Consider the following 18,975-nt stretch of genomic DNA (forward strand, 5'->3'; position numbering starts at 1 on the left):
AACGTATAGAATTGTTGGATCACTGTGTCGTGTACCTGAAACTAATATAACCCTGTATGTTAAGTATATTTGAATAGCACCCCCCCCCCCCCGCCCCTACAATAAAGGATATTCTGCTTGCAAATATAGACAAGCCAGGGAGGGAAGAAATGAAGAGACGCTGTTCACATCAGCTTCTGTATAATGCTCTTTGAGCAGGCCTTGGAGACATCAGGGGCTGTTACGGTCCTGCCTTTGGAGTCAGGAAGCCTCCATAGCCTCGGGCAGTCTGGTCAGCAGTGCCCACACTCCCAGAGCCTGGGAGGAAGCTGTCCAGGCCGAAATGGCAAATAACCCCTGCTCCAAAGGGCTTTCCTCCAGAGGCCTTTGAAAAGTCCTGAGCAACTTGCCCACAGGGGAGAAAAGGCTTCGAATGCTGTTCAGAGCTGAGCTGGGACATAAGTCATGGCAACCAGGGGACCAATCCTGGAAGGGCCCTCAGGGTGTTGGGGAATGAGGTGGTACCTCCAGGCCCCAGTGGCCTGTCTCACTGCTAGAGTACGTGTGTTACTTCCTCTACTCTCCCAAAGGACTCGCAGACAACCGCCTGGCCTTGTCCTATCAAGGAAGGCTTCTGTTTAGTGAGAAGCAGGCATAAGGAAGGATGTTTCTGACAGAAAGTTCTTCAGGTAAATTTGATGGCTCTTCCAATGTCCCCTGCAATGGTCAAGGAATGACTGGTTCACGTGAGACACCCCCCACGCCCCCCAACCATGGAGCGTGCCTTCATATCTCTCCGCAAAGTAAGGGGTGTCACGGGTTGGGGTACAAGGAGGAATGGGATCAAACTGGCCAGTGATAGTGGAGCAGCTCATCTCCAGAAGCACCCCAAGAAAAATAGGACCAGGACCCTACTTCTTCCTTCCAACACACAGATACCCTATTTTTAAGCTTTTTCATCATTTGCCTCTATCTATCCATCTATCTTCCTTCCTTCCTTCTTCTTTCTTTCTCTTTCTTTCTTTCATCTGTCTCCCTCCCTCTTCTCTTTCTTTTTCTTTCTTTCTCTCTCTCTCCCTCCCTCCGTTCTTTCTTTCTCTCTCTCCCTCCCTCACTCTTTTCTTTCTTTCTCTTTCTTTCTTTTTCTTTCTTCCTTTTCTCTCTCTCTCTCTCTCTCTCTCCCTCCCTCCCTTCTTTCTCTCTCTCTCCCTCCCTCCCTCCCTTCTCTCTCTCTCTTTCTTTCTTTCTTTTCCTTTCAGTAGGCTTTACACTGGGCCTGAACTCACAACCCTGAAATCAAGACATGAGCTGAGACCAAGAGTTGTATGCTTAACTGACTGAGCCACCCAGGCACCCCTCATCATTTGCCTCCTTAAAAAAAATTTTTTTTTTGATGTTTATTTATTTTTGAGAGAGAGAGAGTGACAGAGTACAAGCAGGGGAGGGGCAGAGAGAGGGAGACACAGAATCTGAAGCAGGCTCTAGGCTCTGAGCTCTCAGCACAGAGCCTGACGTGGGGCTCGAACTCACAAACCGGGAGATCATGACCCAAGCCGAAGTCGGTCGCCTGACCGACTGAGCCACCCAGGCACCCCTCATTTGCCTCTTTTAAAAAACCTGTCTCATTTCAAAAAATGGAGAGACGGTTCATGAAGTCATTTCTGAATAGCGTAGCCACAGCCATCTCCCCACGGAGGCCCTTTGGTAATTCATAACTTGTGCTGCCATTCTGGCAGGGAGGGGATGGAGTGAGGAACGAGGTAGACACGAGACCGTCCGATGCTCCCTGTGACATTGCTGCAGCCCCGCCCCCTTCAGGAGGGAAGTCATACGGTGGACGGATCCTCATTCAGCTATGAAGCTTGTAAAAAAAAAAAAAAAAAAAAGGCCAGCTACCTCCTGTCATGAAAAAGCTCAAAACAAATGGCTGAACCTGCTCGGAGGCCGTAACTCTGGAAGTCTTCTTCAGGGTTGGACATCTTTCAAAAATTGGTCTGGGGAAACTTCCAAGACAGCAGGTTGCTTGACAGTTTTAACAGTGCCTCCCCTGCCCCTTCCAATAAGACATACAGCACTCTAGCTACCTTCACAAACACACCGTGGTGTCCTGGGGCACTGGCACACTGATCGCCTTTTGCCATCCGAGAAGTATTTCTGCAGGGGTTGGAGGGTTGGAAAACTCAAACCTCATAGGTAAGAATGGGGTCTCGGTGACACCGGCAGCCCAGCATTTCCTGCCAAACTCAGTAGGTAGTATTTAACTACTCGAGTTAATGTTCACCGGAGGTAATAAGCAACTATTACTGGGATTTCTTCATGAACAGTGATGTCATCCTTTCTATTTTTCCTTTTCCAACACACTGTGACCAAAATCACAAAGGTTATGGATTGCTTTTTATGTTGATTTACCTTAAATGAACTGTGCACCAATGTTTCATCTAAATCAATGACCACACATTTCTTTCCATAGTCAAGCACCGTCGCCTCTGGAAGGAGGTATTTAGCTGGTGGCTAAAGTGAAAAAAAAAAAAATCAGTATTATTACCTTTATGTAGAAGACATACCAACCAATCAATCGCCATATCATGTTGTCAGCGAGGTTACAAATGAGATCAGACATGTAAATGCCCGATTAAGCACATCATGGGATGTTATTAAAAACAGTAGGACTACGTAGTTTACAAGTGAAGTTTTAATAAATAATGTGCCGTTATCTGAATGGCTATTGGAGGGCCTCAGTTTTGGAACCAGACAAGTCAGGGTGTGAGTATCAGATCTGTCTCTTCTTGGCTGTGAATTGGGATAGTACTACCTGCCATGGAAGGCTGTTGCTCTCGGCTGTAACTGGTAAAATGCCCAGTGTTCTGCCTGGTATATACATGGTGGCTACTGTTATTATTAAAATGGGCTACACAAAATAAATACTCAATTATATTAGCTATTCTAATTACACAGGCCCATTTCCTGGGGATCGTTTTTGTCTGAAGTTCCCTGGGGTATAGAAGTACATTTTACAGCTATACTGGAACCGTAGTGGTTTTTTGCTGGTTTGTTTTAACGACCACAATTTTCAGAAACTTGAAGAGGACCTATGGATCCACCAGCAAAGCACAATCCAAAAGGACTTCCAATAATAGAAAACAGAAATAAAAGTGGTCCAGGTACAGGGCCCTGACTTGTGTCCACCCCACTGCAGTACTGAGTGAAGGTAGCACTTACCCCTTGGATCCTTAGTCTCTGGAGGTTATGCTTTAATCCACATGGTGTTTGTGGATCAGAAAACCTATTTATGTCTTTGTAGTAGCTGACTCTAATCTTGTGGTAAAGAGGTTGTAAAGAGTTAATAAGCTGCTGGATATCGGCAGCCAAAGTCATTCGTGATTTAGAGTTTTACTTCTTTGGGTTTTGCCTCATTCTAGAAGTGATTCCAAGTACTTTAGTTTACTTTGTGGCATATTCCGTACCCAATGCTAACTAGCTAATTTTCTCTCCTGGAAGGTCAAACTCTGTTCAATATTTAATGCAAAACAAAACACACACAAAAAACTGTGTCCCTAGCCACTGAAGAACAGAAAATTTAGCTTATCAAAACAAACCCTAAAACAAAACAAGAAAAAAACGAAATCAAGAAGTATTCCCTTTTGAATGGATTATCTCCTTTTTTGGAGGAGGGGAGACGGGAGGTTACGGTGAATATTAGTCAAGATCCAGGGTTAATTTTGGACTTTAGCTGGTTCACTAGTGAACGGAACACAGGAAGTCAACCGGGTAGGTAAATTTGCAAAGCGTGACGATCAACTGGTCTAGGGCTGAGTGGTGATTCTAATTCGATAGGGGCTCTCTCCAGTGGGTGTTTCCTCCTGTCCAACATCATCTAGAAGAAAAAGCCTTCACGTCCTCCCAACTCCCTTGGCTCTAATTAAAGTTTACCAAGCAGTATTCCCTCCCCAGTACTCCCAGTAGCACCGGGAGGAGATGCACCTTGGCCATGGGACATGGGATTCAGGGTCCTAAAAAGGATTCTGTCTTTCACTATATATCAGCAAGCAAGCAGGGTGCTAGAAACATTACAATAAACTCGCAAGAAGAAGTTTTGTATTCAGTGTTTCAAAAAGGCAGAATATGGTGAGCTCTGTAAGTGAACATAATAAAGAGGGTTTGAGCTATTTCTGTTGTTTGGGCCATAGCAGAAAGCATGCTTGTGACCAGAATAAAATTTAATTTCTTATCACACGATTATGTAATAAAAACACATTCTCATTGTAAAGAATACAGACACGCAAGAGACAACTATTTCCTTTTCCCTGCTCCCCATTCCTCTCCCGGGTGCCCCTCTTTTCAGTTCGGTGCATGTCTGTCCAGTCTCTATGCATTTATATACTAAAACAACATTTAAACTTTATGTAATTGCTCGCCTGGGAAATAAGGCTCTAGGGATGGAAATGATTATATCCCTAGCAGATCTGAAAACGTCAAAGATCCGCCAAAAGCGGCTCAGTTATTTTCCGGACCTGAGAATAAAAATTACTTTCTGAGCATATTTAACCCACACTTTGCAAGCACTCTCTGAGTTAACAGGACAGAAAAGACCTCAGGTACTACTGGAAGAGAGAGAAGAGGGAGAAGGGTGAGACTCCTCATAAGTAAGCTACTGATTTAGCATTTGTGCTGCAGAGAACAAGGCGGGGCTGGGGACAATGGGAAAGGAGGGTTCCATTAACCCTCAGCCCCGCTTCCTAAACACACACAGCTTCTCTGAGAGCTTGGCTTTAGATTAATGCAAATTCCTCAGACCACTGGTAAAAATTCTTCTGGACAGCTGTGTCCTTGGAACACGCAAGGACACTATATAGTTGCAATAGTGCTTTGTTACTTCAATTGATCTGTTCAGGTGATGCTTGAATTATTAACTAAAAACGTCCTGGGGCAAATTTTCTCCCAGGCCGTCAAAAAACTGGAGAACAAGAGAGACACCAGTTACATCAAGAAGAGCCTTTTCATACAAACCTCTTGCTCCAAAGTACACGGAGGACACTGCCAGGGGGATGGAGAGGGTGAGGGTAGGGAGCAAAAATGTGGGGGGAGGGCCAAGGGGGGGAAGGAACCTTGGTTTGCCCTCTAAGATTTAGGAAGGGCATTCATTCCAGTTCTCTTCTTGGGAGAAGATCTGGAATTTTCCAACCTCGGTAGTGAACTGGCAGCCATGAATAGTTAACTCTCAGGTTCCCGGGGCACCCATCCCACTTACCCTCACAGGTCTTAGAGGCGGAAACGTTCTTGGCACACTAGATTGGGGTTTCTGCACATAAGAGTCCCAGGCTCACAGTCTGCACACTGTGCTCCCCAAGCCTCAGAGCTGAGGGCAGAGATCTCAGGGCTTCTGCGGGAGGAGGCGAAGGAAACTCTAGACCATTTTTAATCATAATCGTTCTGCCGATAGGTTCTCCATAAGGTTTGGTGGGAAAAAAGTATACTACTGTTTACTAACAGGCTTAGGCACACAGAGCAGAAATGTAATTGCTAGAAAACTCATTTCTCCTCTTATTCTCCTCTCGCACCGTCGTGACTCAGCTACACTGTCAACCTTGCACCGTGAGCATCGTGAGCATCGAGAGTGAGATTCCTCCAAGAGCAGCAATGGGAGGAATCGGGTCACAGCGCCAGTCACATTCCGCATTCCTTGCTGGGGCCAAAGCATTTGAACTCTCACCTTCAGCCAAGGCCACCCAAACTTCAGGGGATTCTAAAGCTGGCCCTCTGCTTCTTTTCCTTATCTTTTACTACCTGACTTTTATTATTGGATAGCCCACGAGGCTTCCAATAAGATGTGTGGAGGGCCCCAAATCCCAGCCGACGGCTGGGCAACAAACGTTACTAAGCGGAATGTTGTAACATCAAGTCCAGATAAAAATGTCGTTTTCAACAGGTGTACAAAAAGATGAATTAATCAGTAAATAGTGTCGAGACATGTGACTTGCCACTCGGAAAAGGCAATAAAGCCGGATCACTACTTAACGCCTTACCCCAACGTGAATTCCAGATGGATCACAGATTTAAGTGTAGAGATAAAACCATTAAAACGCTAGGAGAAAATATGGGTCACAGTCATAGAGTGGGGAGATCTTCCTAAGTGTGACATAAAAAACCAGGAGCCATAAGGCATAAGATTAAAACATTTGCCTGTATAAAATTAAACTTCTTTGTGGCCAAAATGATTATAAACAAGGCCAAAAGATATACCACAAATTGGGGCCAAAGTCCTAATTTCCTTGAAATTAAAAAGATAACAGTATAAAAGAAATGAATAGGGAGGCAGAAAGACATATGGACAATAAACTTGTGAAAAGATGTTCATACTCATTCATAAAGAAATGCAAATCAAAGCAATGAATTGATACACTATTCTTTACTCACAGATCAGCAAAAACGAAATATTTGATTATTGTCATTTCTGATAAGGGAATGGGCAATCCCATACACTCCTGGTGGGAATGTAAATTAGGCTTTCAGAGGACAACTTGGCTTTAATCTACCCAAGATGTAAGTTATATCCTTTGATCTAGCATTTCTACAATTAGGAACTGATCACAACAGACATTATAACTCAAGTCCGTAAACATACGTGCACAAGAATATTCCTAAGAGAAGTATTAGTAATAGTTGAGAAGTAGAAACAAAGTAAATGCCATCAAGGACGAGTAAAACAATGAGGCAGATCACTATGCACTGATATTTGGAAAGATGTTCAAAGTATATTGTTTAAAGCAAAAAAATACCTTGCAGAATTCTCATTTGTGTGAATATGGTTGTGTTTATTTAGAAAATTTCTGGAAGGATACATAACAAATATTAAAAGTGATTATTTCAGGGATTAGGCCCACGTTGGGAGATTTTTTCTTCTTTCTACTTTATTCTTACAGTATTTTTTAAAACTTTGAGCTTGAATTATTGCTTAGTAAAAAATCAAAAGACCAAAGCTGCACACATTCAGAGAGTAGCATGACAATGAAATAAGAGGGGCATGGTGGGAAGCAGAGATGCGGGGGTGGGGGTGGGGGTGGGGGGGGAGTGGGCTCCAGCCAGAACTACACTGGGCACCCACAGGCTCAGGGGTACGTTTCACCTTCAGGCCCTGGAAACAGCTTTCAGGAGGCTGTAGGCCCTGGTTTGGGATCAGCACAAGCCTGGATTTCTGGCCCTACAGTATGGCACCCCAAGCTCACAGGGGCTCCCGGCACCCACCAGGTCCCCTGTGATCCAGAAAGGGCACGGCTATTTCATTTATGTGACTTGTGGCCTTGCCATGTGCGTACAGATTCTGCAGGGGATCCCAAGTCTCGAATCCTGGGGATGAACTGGACTCCAGATGGACTTGGGTTCAGTCGTGCATGCCCATTGGTAGACTGCTTTTCTGGAAGCTCTCACTCAGTGATGCAAGTTACTTTAGCTAGGTTTTGTTTTTCTGCAAGATATTTCAGAGATTCACGAGGACTGACCTAGACTCTTATTTGTAGGAAGGAGCCAGCAGTGTATTGATCTAAACCGCACTAAATTATATAAGGGATCTTTTTCCCCTTGGCTGTTTCATTCTGGGATTCTAGAATGTGTTGAGATTTGTGGGGAAAGGGTCATTTTCCGCGGCAGAGTTTTACCCTGACAAATGCTTGGTTTGGCACTTAATGAACTTTGAGAAAAACCAGTGCTATGGGAGTATCACAGGTAGGGGGAGAGGTGGCACCTGTCACGCATTTGATGTAGGTATCTTGTAGGAAGAAATGTATGAAATTACTTTGCATAACGGTTAAAAGGAGGCCTCTGGTAACAATCCCACTGGGTATCCTACTCAAACACCGGATGAGAAGCCCTGCTGCCTGATCAATCTTTTTGAATCAAGTCGGTCTTCCTGACAAAGCCTGACTTCCAGGCATGCTGGTGAAGTCAGAACTACTCCACAAACCCTTGAAACTTGTTAATCAATGGAGAGTTAAAGTCCTGAGAAAAATGGAATTATCAAAAAATTAGGGGGCAATTTATTAGTTTATAAGTGACACTCATTACCAAATTTGGAGTCAACCTGTACTAATGAAATCCATTCTTCTCTGTGAGATAAAAAAAGTCCAAGGAAAGTTAGATGCACAGATGTGAATCAAACAATCTGAATCAGAGACTCTTTAGGGATTAAAGTATCAATTTATGGACATCTTTTAAAATCTGAATCCTTCCATAAGGACATAGGACTGTTTAAAAGGTCTTGTTGGATACGGACATCTGTGGCGCAAGTCTCTTTGGAGAGTCGGTCACTGGTCTGTTTCTTGCCGGCTTAGCCTCAGGCTAAATGGCTCTTGCTGTCAGAGCAGGAGGAAGAGCAGGGACAGTGGGGACAGTGGATGTCTGAGGGGTGGCCCGTGCTGACGTTGACCACTGGTGGGGCTCCTCTCCCAGATTCCGAGGCTGGAGAGAGAAATGGTGGCCCACAGGAGTGCCCAGCTGGAACAGCTTCAAGTTCAGGGAATACAATTGGGGCAATTTTTTTCTGATCTTAGAGCCAAGGCCAAGCTACTGACCCTGCTGAGTAAATCATAAACGGTCTGCTCACCCAGGACATGGGCTGGAGGAGCCCTCTGGGACACAGCCTGCTGCAGAATCCTACGTCTGGGCAAAAGTTTGTTCTCCCAGTCTATGGAGCTAGGGCTGAGGTGCTGGGGGTGGGGAAGGGCAGCAGGCCGCCTTAGCTTGGAGGCCCTTCGCAGAAAGAAAGGAAAGGTGAGAATTTGGTGACTAGATGCTGGTTGTCCTGCTGTTCCTGAGAAACCTTCTACTCACAGTTTAAAATGTAGCTTCATTTTCAACAGAACAGAGCTGTTTGTACCATATGCTAAAACTCAATGTATGCAAGAACATTTAAATAACCATTTATATTAGTAGGCCCAAAGCTACAAGATTCTACACGTGTTTAAATAAAATTTGATAAATATACATACACTTGGTATGGGAATGACCTGCCTCTGGTCACCCTAAGGAAAAAGAAAAAAAGAAATCATTGTCAGGTTTGAAGAGAAGTAAGCAGATCATATACTCAAAAGAAACTTCAAAGCACTCTTGAGTAGGGCAGCCCTATGATTTCCTGTTCTCTGCACCCTGGTGGTGTTCAATGAACAGGAGGAACCCAACGATTTCCCAATTAGGGCACTGGGCTCCACTCTGCCTCCCAGACACCCCCACCCCTGACAAACCAGGCTGGGTTCCTGAGGCTCATTAATCTTGCGTATTTAAATGTTTTTCTTAATGTTTATTATTTATTTTTGAGAGCGAGAGAGCACAAGCAGGGCAGAGGCAGAGAGAAAGTGGGAGATACAGAATGTGAGGCAGGCTCCAGGCTGACAGCAGAGCCCGAGGCGGGGCTCGAACCCACAAAGGGTGAGATCGTGACCTGAACCGAAGTCAGACGTTCAACCGACTGAGCCACCCAGGTGCCCCTAATCTTGCTTATTTAAATGGTGCCTCCCTTACTCCCAGGAATTTAATCCTTAATTGAAAAATAAAAACAAAAGCCCATGTACTACTTTGATCCATTAATCCCTCTAGTAACTGCCTTATTTCTTGTTTTTAAGTTAGTTATTCCCTAAAAAGACTAAGCCTTAAGTCAATACAATATGTAGAGGAAGGAAGACTAGTTTATCAGATTATAAGGAATCCCCTGGTCACTCCAGGTTTTCTTCTAGAGGAGGACTGGACAGAGGGGATAAGGCAAGGCACAAGAAATTCCCTCTGAGGCCATAGCGATGGAGACAGAGTCCCCAGTCCCCTTTAAGGGGAACAGAACCTGTATTTGCAGGGAGTGTTAAGAGAATTCAGGCCTCAAAGTGGGGCCTCACCCATTCTGCAGCCCTGGAATGCCAGCCATTCCAAACCCGGTTGAGGGAAACATTTCATTTTTATTTTTTTAAGCTTATTTATTTATTTTGAGAGAGAGCGAGCACATGCACAGGAGGGGCAGAGAGAGAGGGAGACAGAATCCTTAGCAGGCTCCACACTGTCAGTGCAATGCAGGGCTTGAACTCACAAACCGTGAGATCATGATCTGAGCAGAAATCAAGAATCAGATGCTTAACGGACCGAGCCATCCAGGCACTCCAAAACACTTTATTTTAGCATCATTAATAAATGCTAACAAAATAACACTTCTTCTCCATTATCTCCACTGAGCAGTTCCAGTTTCTGTTTCTTCTTTTTTAGATGGAAGGATGGGAGGCAATAAATAGCAGTTCCCGATGAGGAGATAGGAGACTGTTTCCTGGTCTCCCGCATGGAACTATTGTGAAAAGTGTATCCATCTTTACTGAGGGCGTGGCTTGTGACCAGGGTCTCATGGGAAGGGGTCAAACCAGATTGCTGACAGTGGCAGGTGGCTGGCACCTCTTTGGGCTCTGCTCTGACTCTAAACACCAGTTAGCAACTTCTTCATTATCTGCAGCCCTAGTTACCACCTCTGCCGAGTAACAGCAACTCCTGTTTCCTCTCGAGATCCTCTTGATGGCTCTTTCCTTTTTCAGGACACTTGGGGCTTGCCATAAGGATCCTAAACTGCCTTCTGCCATTATTCAAGGCAGAGCTGTGCTGCTCTCCAACACAAAGGTGCAATCAAATCGAATCCATTTTTAAGAACTTCTGCAGAGAAGTTCACTTCAGAAGCTCTTAAGTAATATTACTCCCAACATCTGGATCTAGGAGGTGGCTGCTCTTGGTGGGGAGACTTTAAGCAGAAGCTCACAAGCCTGCTGGGTCACGACAGAGGAGAGTTTCTCAACCCTGGAGCTACTGACATTCTGGGCCTGGTAACTCTTTGCTGCGAGGGCTGTCCTGAGCATTGTAAGATGTTCCACAGCATCCCTGGCCTCTACCCACCAGATGCCAGTAGGACTCCTGGAGCGACAATCGAAAATGTCTCTAGATGTTGTCAGATGTTCTCTAGGGGGCAAAATCATCTCTAAGTGAGGACCACTGCACTAGTGGGAGGCTACAAACAGCCCAACACACAGGTGTACCTTCAGACAAGATGAGCACATCAGTGAAGCTTCGAAGAGATAACAACAGCAAATACAGGCTAGGACCGAAGGTGCTATTCTGGACAGATGTTTGGGCTGGAAAATCACCCCGGAAGTTTACGCACGCACATGGGGTATGCACGTATTAGGGAGTGTTCAGCGATCCCTCTCCTCTGTCCTCTCCCTGATTAGTCCTCCGTGGTCTGGGCCACTGGGGTCTCCTGGGCGCTGACTTCTTCTTGCCTCTCGTCAGGGGCTGCACACCCTTTTATTCTGGGCAACTGGCGTGCAGGTCCAGGTTGTAGCTGTGATGGAGGCAATGGTTGCCACTCTAGGCCACTGCTGCTGAAGCATTTCTCCAGGACAAAGCGAATACGTAATGTGGGTAGAACCCTAGATGCCACCTGTTGCACTCTGTCCACAGCCTTCTCTCTGCTTCTGGCATGCTGAGTTCCAAGAGGCAGGGAGAGCTGGGGGCCAGCGGTAGAGATGGGCCTAGAACCAGCTTCCACGTCTAATGTGCCTGGGCTGTGTTCCAGTTGTCCTGACCAAGCTGAGTGAGACGGAGGGCAGTAGCTGCCCCACTTTGACAGGTTCTTTCTGTGGGGTCTGGTCTTACAGACCGAATAGTAAGTGCAATGCAAATGATGCCATTACTTAGAGTTAATTCTTTAAAAAGCAATTGTGACAAACGTAAGTGAAGGAAGTCCAGGAATGAATACTGAGTCTGGGTAAGCCTAGCTCTGCCAGAGAACTGCCCTGAAAGGCCTTTATTCTCTCATGTATACAGCCAGCTACTCCAAGAAACCTGCCAGAGGTACGCCACCATTTTCTCATGCCATTTCACCTAGGCAAATACTATTTTTAAATTAAAACTTTTACCAAGACAGCCGTGATTCTTCTCTTTGTTTGAATCCTTCACAGGCCTAGGGTACCAACGATGGTCCTTTTGCTAATGGCGATTCTCTAAAGCAATGATTTAAATTGGGGGAGGGAGAGTACGAGGAAAGCTCACCGAGGGAACACGTTAGAATTTGGGGCCGCAACAGGGTTTACAGTGGAATCTCATCATATAAATTCCACGAATAGGTTTTTCCACACCAATGTAGAGTAAGGTTAAGGGAAGTCATCTTTTCATGATTTTTTTCCCAAAATGTTCTCAGCTGTTCTTCGACATTATTTCTTCTATATCAAGCTTAAGTCTTATCTAGAAACCTAACACATTTCTCCATAACTAAGAGCTACCAGAGCAAAACCTTTTAATGATTCCATTTTTTTGAAGTATTTGGGGTTTCTATGTAAGTAATCATGTCATATGCAAATAAAGCTAAACTCCAATGTTTTTCATATTTATATCAATTGTTTCATTTTCTTATCTTCTTACATTAGCCAGAAACTGCCAGAGATTTTCCCATGTGGCTTGCTGTATTTATTTATTAAATATTTTATTTTATTAAAAAATATTATTTATTTAAGTAATCTCTATACCCAGTGTGGGGCTTGAACCCACAACCCCGAGAGCAAGAGTCACATACTCTTGTGACTGAGCCAGCCAGGCGCCCCAAAGATTTTATTTTATTTTATTTTTTTTAATATATGAAATTTATTGTCAAATTGGTTTCCATACAACACCCAGTGCTCATCCCAAAAAAAGATTTTATTTTTAAGTAATCTCTACAGCCAACACAGGGCTCAAAGCTACAACTCTTGAGATCAAGAGTCGCCCACTACACTAACTAGGCCGGCCAGGCACCCTGTATTTCTAGAAGACAGTTTTTTATCGTATTTAAGTGGTTTTCTTCTACATATTTGTCTATATTGTTGATTAGTATACAAAGGTTATGGCTATTACACACTTGATGTATCAGACCTATTATCATTAGAAAACATCCCTCTTTCTCTTGTTTGTTTTTGGCCTCGAATTTTGTCTGATACTGATTTTGTCACCTTTGCTTTCTGGTTATCGCATCTGCTTTTTCCATTTTGCCCATCTATTTTCCATCTTTTAAAAACCACCGTATATTAGACGTTGGGTCGGAAACTACTAGTCATCTACTGTAACAGTAATTCCAGTTTTCTTTCTGGGCACACGGTAGGACTGAACTTCCATGCTCCTTGAAGTTAAGCATAGTTATGTGAATTGCTTTGGCCAAGAAGATGTAAGTTAAAATGAGGCATGTTACTTCTTCTTTTTTTTTTTTTTTTTTAAGTAGGCTTCATGCCCAGCATGGAGCCCAATGTGGGGCTTGAACCCTGGGAGCATGATCTGAGCTGAGATCAAGAGTCAGATGCTCAACCGACTGAGCCAGCTGGGCACCCCAAGGCATGTTACTTCTGAGTGAAGACTTTATGAGCCAGTGTGATTCACCACACTCCCTTTTCCTGCTATGGCAACGACGAAAGCAAAAAAGATGGGGCCTTCCTCAGTCTAAGTTCATGAATGAGGATGAGCTACATTACGCAATCTGATAGCGGTAGCTATGAGTCACATGTGGCTACTGACCCTGTGAAAAGGTGGTTAGAGCTAAGTTAAGATGCGCTATAGGTATAAAATACATATCAGATTTTGAAGAATTAGTAAGATAACAAGAGTATAAATTTTATCTCATTGATAGTTTTTTTCTATTGATTACATGTTGAAATAATATTTTGGAGGTCTTTGGTTAAATCAAATGTATTATTAAGAGCAATTTCAATTTTTAAGAAATATTTTTAAGAATGAGGCTACTAGAAAAATTTAAACAACACAGGTGGCTCACATTATAGATCTACTGGACAAGTGCCACAGCTAATCCACGATCAACGTGAAGTGTGAGTGAAAAACAGACTTTTACCGTTTGAAGCCTCTGAGGTCTGGGGGTTGTGCCTACGGCCTAACCGAGCCCACACCGACTAGCACGTTGACTCAGCAGTCATTTCTCCTTTCTCCTTTGTGAGAGAGCTCTGATTCTGCGGAGGGCAGGAATATGCCAGTCTAAAGTCTTCCCCTTTTGGGCCTCCCTTCCCTTGCTGCCAGAGGGTAGCCGTGTGACAAAGTTCTGGCCATGAAGACAGAAGGAGACGCACCCTGGGGTTTTCTGTGAGGGCACTGACTTCCCATGCAAGCGGCCTAGGTGGGGGTACTCCTCCCCCGCTTCTTCCCTTGGATGTGGATATGCTGTCTGAAGCCTGTGACTCTGGGATAACAAACAAGCATGGGGATGAGAGCAACCGTGCCAAGGAAGGTGGAGCGGAAGAATGGAAAGACGGAAGAACAGAAAGAACCCGGGTCCCTGATGGCATCATCGGGCACCTAAACTAACCCCGGCAACTGCCAGACTCAGGCTTTTTATGTGAGAAAATAATCCCCTATTTGTTTAAGCTATTATTTCTCAGTTTTCTTTTCCTTGCTGCCAAAATCGTTCCTATCTGATGCAGGTCTATTCTTGGAAACAGCATGCAGATGAATTTGTCAAGCCAATCTGATATGGTCGTGGTCTTTTGTGAGGGGAATCTGGTTCACTGAACTTGGGTTTTATGCCTCCTCTTTATGTTAGGTTTACTATTGATGTTTGTTCTTTTCCCCCTTTCTCGATTTTGACGGCCTCCTCACGTTGCTGCCCATTTCTCCTTTCACTCCTTGTGAATTTTCAGGATCTATTTCCTAACTGTGCCGCTTGTATGGTTCTATTCCTAACAGGTGGTACTTATTCTTACGTCTTCTACAATTGTATCATAACGGAACATCAATCTCACCCAGGCTTCTCTCGGTCCCCTCTCTGGATCATGACATGTCTGAAAATGCACTCCCTTTGCTTCCACAGATAAATGCTATCTTGGTCACATATAGAATTTTTGGTCTGGAATTCTTTTCTCTCAACAGCCTGTAAAATTTTTTTTCGTAGTCTTCTGGCTTTCAGTATTGTTGATGAGAAGTCTGGTGCTGCTGTAATTCTCTTTCCTTTGAAAATATCTCGTTCCGGTAGCTTGCCAGATTGCCTCTTCACACTTAAATTTCAGAATTTTTTTTTAGGGTGTATTTATTTTTTGAGAGGGAGGGAGTGGGGTGGCGGGGAGCAGGGAAAGGGCAGAGAGAGGGAGGGAGAGAGAATCCAAAGCAGGCTCCACACAGTCAGTGCAGAGCTCAGGGCGGGGCTCGAACCTACGCACGGCGAGATCAGGACGTGAGTTGAAGTCGGACACTCAGCTGACTGGGCGCCCCGGGTGCCCCTGAATTTCAGAATTTCAACAGCACACATCCAGGCATGTGCTCCCCTAACCTGCCCCACTAATCTCACTGCATACTTCCTTGGTAAAAGCCCTTACAATCTACATATTCATACTCTTTTTCAGCTCAAGAAAGCTCCCTTCCACTACCTTTTCTCTTCCGGCAGTCCTATTTGCGTGTTAGCTCTCCTCGATGCCTCTTCCTACCCTTCCCCCCTCCTCCCACAATGATCACCTCTGCGTCTCTGGTCTGAACTGAAAGATATTTTCTCCACTTGCTCTAGAACATTCATTCCGGCCTCAGCAGTGACCATCCTCATTCTCCTTTTTCTCAGTTTGTTTACTAAGTTTTTATATTTAGAAACCACGGGATTTCTTTTTTAAGTTCTAGAAGTTACTTTTGTCCTCGAAATTCGTTTCTTGACGTATCCTTTCCCGAGTTGCCTACCAAAGTTCTCTTCTGTCTCTGTCTCTTCTGTTGCTTTTACCTCAGTGGGAGCCTCACAGTGTACTTTTTCGACTTGGACCTTCTGCACAGTGGCAAACGAGGGAGCACTGCCAGGTCCGGCAAGGAGCAATGTTTCTGCGGTCCAGCAGAGCCCAAACTGACAAACCACAAGGACAGGAAGAAAGTCTCTGCACCTAGTGGGCTGCTTTAGGGCACAAGAAGTGAAAGCAATTCAGCTCCTCAGTACAGCCCCTCCAAGGACCACACACATCAAGTGGGTAGTGCGGGCCCTTTCCGAGGGGATCCACAGCTCTTGCTGGCCGGTGGACCTCATGGGACCATCCATTTCCAGTCTCTGTCCTAGGACTCCAAGAGAGGCAAGCATTTTCCTCTGTTGGTGGCTTCCTGCTTTTCACTGAGGCTCAGAGAGGATGAATCCTGCGCCTGCTCCTTCCCCTGGAGATGTCAGGAAAACCAGAAGCCTTACTGCGCTTTCCGGATTCCACCAGCAGGCTCACCGGGTTTATCCAGAGAGAGAATTTCAACGGTCAGAGCCATGTGCTCAGGCTGTCATCTTCCCAGAACCCTTCTCCTTCCATTCATATGGACTTTAAAAATAATTTACTTTCTAGTCCCCAAAGTAATTTCAGCTTATTTTGTGAAAATTGGGAAAAGCTACAAGAAAAAAGAGAGAAAGAAATGAAGCACAGGAGAGGGGAGAAAATCCTATACATAATCCCACCAGTACGAGATAGTCTCTTCATGTTTTGGCATATATCATTCTAGTCTTATGAATGCCTGTGTGTGCATGTAGGACTATGTATACATACTTATAAATATACTCACCTGCTACATTGAAGTCTTCTATCCCCTATTTGTTTATTTATTTTAGAGACAGAGAGAGAGAAAGCATGAGTGGGGGGGAGGGGCAGAGGGAGAGAGAGAATCATAAGCAGGCTCCACACTCAGTGCAGAGCCCGACACTGGGCTCGATCCCATGACCCTGGGATCATGACCTGAGCCAACATCAAAAGTTGGATGCTTAACCCACTGAGCCACCCACCCAGGCGCCCCTACGAGAGGCAATTTTTAATAGCTGCATACTATTTGAGTATAGGCTTATTCTACGGGTTTTCTATTTTCTATTGTCGATCATCAGGTTGCTTACAATTTTGCAACATTATGATCTGTGCTGGACAGTGTGTTGTAGTTCAATAATCCATAATTATGCCAATAAATAATTTCTAGGGCTTTAAGATTATATTGCTAACTTTCCTTCCAGAAAGTTGTAACCAATTAACATGGCTACAAATAACTGATTTATATCGTCTAACCCCTTTGTCACTACCCTCCTCCGAATCCAAATATTTTTACAAATATCCTCAATAATTTGCTAAGTGGAAAGGGCTATCTCAACACTGGTTTGCTTTTCTTTGATTAACAGCCATACTGGACATTTTTTTCATGTTTACTGGCCTATGTTTCCTATTTTGTGACATGCCTGCTCATGTCCTTCGCTCACATTATTTGGAACATGAAGTTTTACGGGTTTTGCGTCCTCAAAATCTCAACTGTCTTCACAGTGAATAATCCCTCTTGGCTTCTTGCAGTGATTCTTACCTCAAAGTCTAATTCGACTGAGATTAATGTTGTAATCCCTGCTCTCTTTTTGCTTCTACTTGCCTGATATCTTTCTACTCACCCTTTTAACTGTTCTGAGTCACTTTGTTTAGGATAGATACGTCCACTAGGCAGCATGTGGGTGGAGTTTAGTTTTTCCTTATGTACTGTGAAAATCTGACTTAGGATTTTTCATCTGCTGCATATAAAAGAAAGTGTAATAAATACGTGTGTTATTAAACAAGGTAGTTGAGTCCATTTATACTTAGTATTGGTTCTTTCCCATGCCTCTGTTTCTTCATTTGTCTTCCCATTTCTCTCTCTGCTACTGGTTCTTTAACTCTCCATCTCACGCAGCCGACTTCCCAAGACAGAATGTTATAAAAATGTGAAGTGATTCTTCCAACTCTCATCAAATATGTTCTTCCGTTTGCTAAATGGGAACAACTGACCCATCCTCTGACAAAACACATGATCTTTTTTGGAAATTTCAGAGCTGTACAGTGAGTGGCTGGACACATGCCATCCCAGACTCTTATTCAGGATATTCACCAGTGGGGGGGACAGACCTGCAGCTCCTGGGGCTCTGCTGAGTGCACAGGTCCCCTCCAGCACTGACCTTCTGAAGCCCACCGTTCTCCTCCACCAGCGGCGGAAGCACACTGGGGCCGCTGGCTGGTGGGGCCTCCACATTATAATCACGGAAGCAGCAGAAGAAGGAGCTGAGGATGCCACGGTGCCTCTGTTTCTTCAAGCTGACGTTGCACTGGGATGCTGGAAAGAGAAAAGCACACTGCGGCCAACTGCAGCACATACTCGTGGCCGTAATGCAACGCGAAAACTCGAACGTGCAGTTGCCCCCCAGAGCCCCCATACCAGGAGACCTACTCAGCACAAGAAGATGAGGGGCCCCAGGAAGTCATGCTCAAGGATTGTTATTCAACACGCGAATCCTCGAGGGCCAGCTGGTCGATGGAGTCCAAGCCTGCTGGCCGACAGAACTCCTCTGACCTCAGCCCGGTGGGGGTTGCTTGCTCGTTAACTGACCCAGCCTCAGGGTCAGGCCCCATCTGCATTCCTGAACCCAGCAGACAGTCTCCCGACCCAGGACTAAGCACTACTCCAAAACAAAGATCCTTTCAGGCACAAGTCAGACTTGACACTCTCCGAGCAGCGTTACTCTGTGCAGGGTGCCAAGAAAGAGTCACTTTGAAGCTAGGTCCTTGGACACTCCTAACTCCAACCCTGACGTCATGAAGAAATAAGATGTGTGAGGGCACGAAGACCCTTTCTTAAACTCTGCCGTCTGTCAAGTAACTGATGGGAAGACTGAAGTCTTCCATTGCACTTAAAACACAAACAGCAGATGCGGGACAGAGAACACGTGCTCGGCTGGGGCAGGGCTGGCCAGGGCAAAGTCCCTCTTCCTGAAGCCCAGGGCGACCCTGTGCCATGGACTCGCCCCCCGGCCTGTCCTGTCCCTCCGGAGGGAGTCAGGTTATCTTTTCTGTTATCTGGGCCTCAAGACAAGCTGCCGAAAGTCAGAAATAAAAGGCAAAGATGAGAGTACAACGAAAAACACACCTCAGGGGAGGAGAGTGACAACCTGAAGGGGCAGGAGCAGTGCCTGGGAATGCATCCAGGGCTGTCCCACCACGAACCACCTCTGGGTGGGTC

General features: G+C 45.0%; 1 protein-coding gene across 4 annotated transcripts in view; it reads right to left on the reverse strand.

The window, feature by feature from the left end:
* The window catches only part of CTDSPL (CTD small phosphatase like), a 119,557-nt gene that overhangs the window by 17,876 nt on the left and 82,706 nt on the right, over nucleotides 1–18,975 (reverse strand). For 2 of the 4 annotated variants that reach the window (XM_027040676.2, XM_027040678.2), the window contains exons 2-4: nucleotides 17,918–18,072; nucleotides 8,961–8,993; nucleotides 2,389–2,490 (exon numbers count right to left, since the gene is read on the reverse strand). In XM_027040676.2, the coding sequence (XP_026896477.1) occupies nucleotides 2,389–2,490; nucleotides 8,961–8,993; nucleotides 17,918–18,072 (290 nt within the window). The remainder of the gene's footprint in view (nucleotides 1–2,388; nucleotides 2,491–8,960; nucleotides 8,994–17,917; nucleotides 18,073–18,975) is intronic. The other 2 variants (XM_027040677.2, XM_027040680.2) reach the window with 1 other exon arrangement.

The sequence above is a fragment of the Acinonyx jubatus genome, chromosome C2 (genome assembly GCF_027475565.1).
Source record: "Acinonyx jubatus isolate Ajub_Pintada_27869175 chromosome C2, VMU_Ajub_asm_v1.0, whole genome shotgun sequence".
NCBI classification, from domain to species: Eukaryota; Metazoa; Chordata; class Mammalia; order Carnivora; family Felidae; genus Acinonyx; species Acinonyx jubatus.